Consider the following 4,136-nt stretch of genomic DNA (forward strand, 5'->3'; position numbering starts at 1 on the left):
GATTAATTAGTTTCTCTTCGAAAGAGGCGTGTATAAATTTTATGGATAACTAGTTTAAGAATTAGAGCATTTTGAGTGAACCAACTTTGTGTGGATAAAAGGATTTTCATGTCGATTGATTACAAAGCCTACAAGGGCAAATAAATGAAAAAATAAAATGTGGACTTAAAAATATATAACAATCCAATAAAGGACCTGATGAGGATGTGGAAATCCAAAACTGATGTCTTTTTAGCCACTGTGGACAACATTTTTGCCTTTCCATAATAAATAATGAGTAATGATATGCTCATATATATGAGCCATAATATTACTTGTACTAGAGTACAATAATCGTACAGCAACAGTCTCGAAAGCGAGCATCATAGCTGGTCAATGTATTTTGAAACAGACTGAATAAAAACAAAAACAACATATAACAATTTTCACATGAGTAACTCAAGGAAAACTCCAGCCAATTAAGTAAACTTTCAAGAAATGAGAAATCAAAAGATAATTTTCGCATGTTGTTGAAATATTACCGGTTGAAAAAATGGTATTTAGCAACCGATATATAAAAGAAAGCACAGCCCTTCAGTTACGGGCTGGTCTCATCCTCCTCCATAATCTAAACACAAGATAAATTTCAGCTTAAATATTCTTTTAATAACTTTATACGTCCAACATGTAAAATATTAATCAGTGGAAGACATAATGGTACATGTCATATCAAGCTAAGCTAAAATATATTAAAATCATTTATTATATTACAAATCATATTTATATTAAAAAACATTTTTAGCTATTTAAATAAAAGCTACGATTACTGAAACTTAAGTATAATTCACATCCTAGCTTCATATTTCATATTCCTTCAAATGGTTCGCAAATTCAGTTGAAATATTTCTGTAAAGCTCCAGTTTCGTACATTTTTTTAACGTCAGTTCCGCCACCAATGAAAGTTCCGTCAATGAAGCAACGAGGAACCTACCAATAGGAAAAAATTAAAAAAATATTTAAAATTAAAATTATTTAAATTTAAAAATTATTTAAATATCATATAAAGGGTGATTCTTTTGAGGTTAGGATTTTCATGCATTAGTATTTGACAGATCACGTGGGATTTCAGACATGGTGTCAAAGAGAAAGATGCTCAGTATGCTTTGACATTTCATCATGAATAGACTTACTAACGAGCCACAACGTCGAATTTTCAGTGAATGGGCCCTAGAAAAGTTGGCAGAAAATCCGCTTTTTTATCGACAAATTTTGTTCAGCGATGAGGCTCATTTCTGGTTGAATGGCTACGTAAATAAGCAAAATTGCCGCATTTGGAGTGAAGAGCAACCAGAAGCCGTTCAAGAACTGCCCATGCATCCCGAAAAATGCACTGTTTGGTGTGGTTTGTACGCTGGTGGAATCATTGGACCGTATTTTTTCAAAGATGCTGTTGGACGCAACGTTACGGTGAATGGCGATCGCTATCGTTCGACGCTAACAAACTTTTTGTTGCCAAAAATGGAAGAACTGAACTTGGTTGACATGTGGTTTCAACAAGATGGCGCTACATGCCACATTTTGCCATGCTTTGACATTTTGAGGGAAAACTTCGGAGAACAATTCATCTCAAGAAATGGACCGGTAAGTTGGCCACCAAGACCATGCGATTTGACGCCTTTAGACTATTTTTTGTGGGGCTACGTCAAGTCTAAAGTCTACAGAAATAAGCCAGCAACTATTCCAGCTTTGGAAGACAACATTTCCGAAGAAATTCGGGCTATTCCGGCCGAAATGCTCGAAAAAGTTGCCCAAAATTGGACTTTCCGAATGGACCACCTAAGACGCAGCCGCGGTCAACATTTAAATGAAATTATCTTCAAAAAGTAAATGTCATGGACCAATCTAACGTTTCAAATAAAGAACCGATGAGATTTTGCAAATTTTATGCGTTTTTTTTTAAAAAAAAGTTATCAAGCTCTTAACAAATCACCCTTTATAATAGAGCGATTGATAGACGCAGCGATAGCGATACAAGAATAAAAGCAGTATACATTTAACAAAATTTTAGTGGACCAACCTTTGGCATTTCATAAAACAAAATAATAAAGATAAGAACAATAATAAACCACCACCCATTATATGAAAGGCGGGAATACTAACCCATGCACCAAAGTGGCTATGGAGTCGATCTACATTTGCTTCACTCCACTTAACTCCAGCAAGATTCTTGAGAATAACTGACTTGTTTCATTTATTGTTTTCAAGATACAATTAAGACTTGAGGTTATTCTCGCTCATGAATCCAATTTTTTTTTATTATAAAGAAAACGGTCCTGCCTTTTAAAGCCAATTTTTGAAGCCTTTATTAAGGCAAAATACTTGTACATTGTTTTGATTTTCTTTCAAATAAAACTAATAGCTAAGTAGGCTATAAATATTTTCCCCATTCGCAGGAACTACCAAGCATTTATATAAAAATTATTTGCAATGAAGAGCCATTAAAAACTTTTAATAGGGGAAGCATAGGTTAGGTGGCAGCCCGATGTATCGGCTCACTTAGACTATTCAGTCCATTGTGATACCACATTGGTGAACTTCTCTCTTATCACTGAGTGCTGCCCGATTCCATGCGAAGCTCAATGACAAGTCGAGTCCGAACGGCGTTCCCTATTGCAGTGAAACCACTTAGAGAAGCTTTGAAACACTCAGAAATGTCACCAGCATTACTGAGGTGGGATAACCTAACGCTGAAAAACTTTGGTGTTCGTTCGAAACAGGAATCGATCCCACGACCTTGTGTATGCAAGGCGGGCATGCTAACCATTGCACTACGGTGGGGAAGCATAGGGAGTACAATATGTTGAGGTAACTAATGTAATATATATATTTTTTAAAATACTATAGTGTTACAGCGAACAAGGTATATTCGGATATTAGCACAGAATTCTTTCTCAATATTTTAAATGTTTCTATGTCACCCCTATTGGAACCTATTTTAACTCACATTTTTTTTATAATGTGTGGTTATTTATATTATGGAATATGAATAATCCCTATATTTCCGGAAATAAATTCTTCAATATTTATCAAATAGTTGGTTCGTTCTCCAATCGTTATAACACTTACCGTCCTGGCACCCGTCATTTCTCCCAATACATTTTGTATATCAGAACAGTCATTACGTTGATCCAATTCCACAACGTGGTATGGAACATTTAATTTCTTGAATTGCTATGAAAAAGAGCAAAAAAAATTGCAATGTTTTGTAATTACAAAAAATGCTATGTATATTTACGTCTTTTGCCATGGAGCAATAGGGACAGGAGGATTTGGAGAAGATTACAACTTTATGCTGCTTCAATGTATTTTGTACAAAAACTGCTTGTGGAGAAGACATGTCGACAATTGATGCTTTTGGTAGCTGAGAAACAACTGATCCCATGTGTACAAAAGTTATTGCAATTAGGTGGTTGTATGAGATTGTAGGGTGAGGTTTTTTCTCTTTCTGAGTCAACTTTATGCGCAAGTGTTAGTAAGGCACCTGAAAAACATAATAATACAACTATAAAAAAAATGATTGATTTTAGGAGTCACTATGGGAATTTTTTCATAATAATAAACAGTTTATCACGTATTTTTCATTGGAACAAATGGTAGTATAAATAAAAAAGAAGTTATGATATTTCGCATTTTAGCTTAATACACACAAACGAGGACAAAAGTGATGATGGTGCAGAAATAAACTACGTAAAATAAAATATATACATTTCAGAGAATGAAGAAACCCTTACTTGATAGATTCTTAATTATTTTTTGTGCAGTCTTAATACATTTTACGTATATTTTCCAGTTGTCTCTTTATTTATTCTTTGGGGAACTTTGTTGTAACGTCGGCAGAAAATTTGAAGGCCGTACAAATATATAGGCGGCTAGGGAACGGCGAAATAGACGTAATTATAAACAGCTGTTGCATACTTTTTTGGATCGTTGCCACCTAATTATAAATCATAGTGACTAACGGTAACCGATTTTTTGGATAAATTCTGTGCCATAACAGAAGCCGCCTGTTCAGTATGACTAACTGTAATGTGCAATTTAGACTATAAGTTTATCCGGATCACAATGCCCGTGTCCAAAATTTCGAGACATATCCCAGG

At 34.6% G+C, this 4,136-nt stretch overlaps 1 protein-coding gene across 2 annotated transcripts; it reads right to left on the bottom strand.

Annotated features, from left to right (window-relative positions):
• Positions 1–623: 623 nt before the first annotated feature.
• Positions 624–3,930, bottom strand: LOC142236126 (uncharacterized). Of its 2 annotated transcripts, none has more exons than XM_075307383.1 (4): positions 3,771–3,930; positions 3,275–3,520; positions 3,106–3,210; positions 624–966 (listed from the first exon to the last, which is right to left on the bottom strand). In XM_075307383.1, exons 2-4 carry the CDS (start codon positions 3,419–3,421, stop codon positions 871–873), a joined length of 348 nt encoding a protein of 115 aa, XP_075163498.1. In that variant the 5' UTR covers positions 3,422–3,520; positions 3,771–3,930; the 3' UTR covers positions 624–870. The 2 variants fall into 2 exon arrangements, with proteins under 2 accessions (XP_075163498.1, XP_075163499.1); XM_075307384.1 differs by having other exon boundaries at positions 3,275–3,541; positions 3,771–3,926.
• Between the last annotated feature and the right edge of the window lie 206 nt (positions 3,931–4,136).

This window comes from Haematobia irritans, chromosome 4 (genome assembly GCF_050003625.1).
Source record: "Haematobia irritans isolate KBUSLIRL chromosome 4, ASM5000362v1, whole genome shotgun sequence".
Classification (NCBI taxonomy): domain Eukaryota; kingdom Metazoa; phylum Arthropoda; class Insecta; order Diptera; family Muscidae; genus Haematobia; species Haematobia irritans.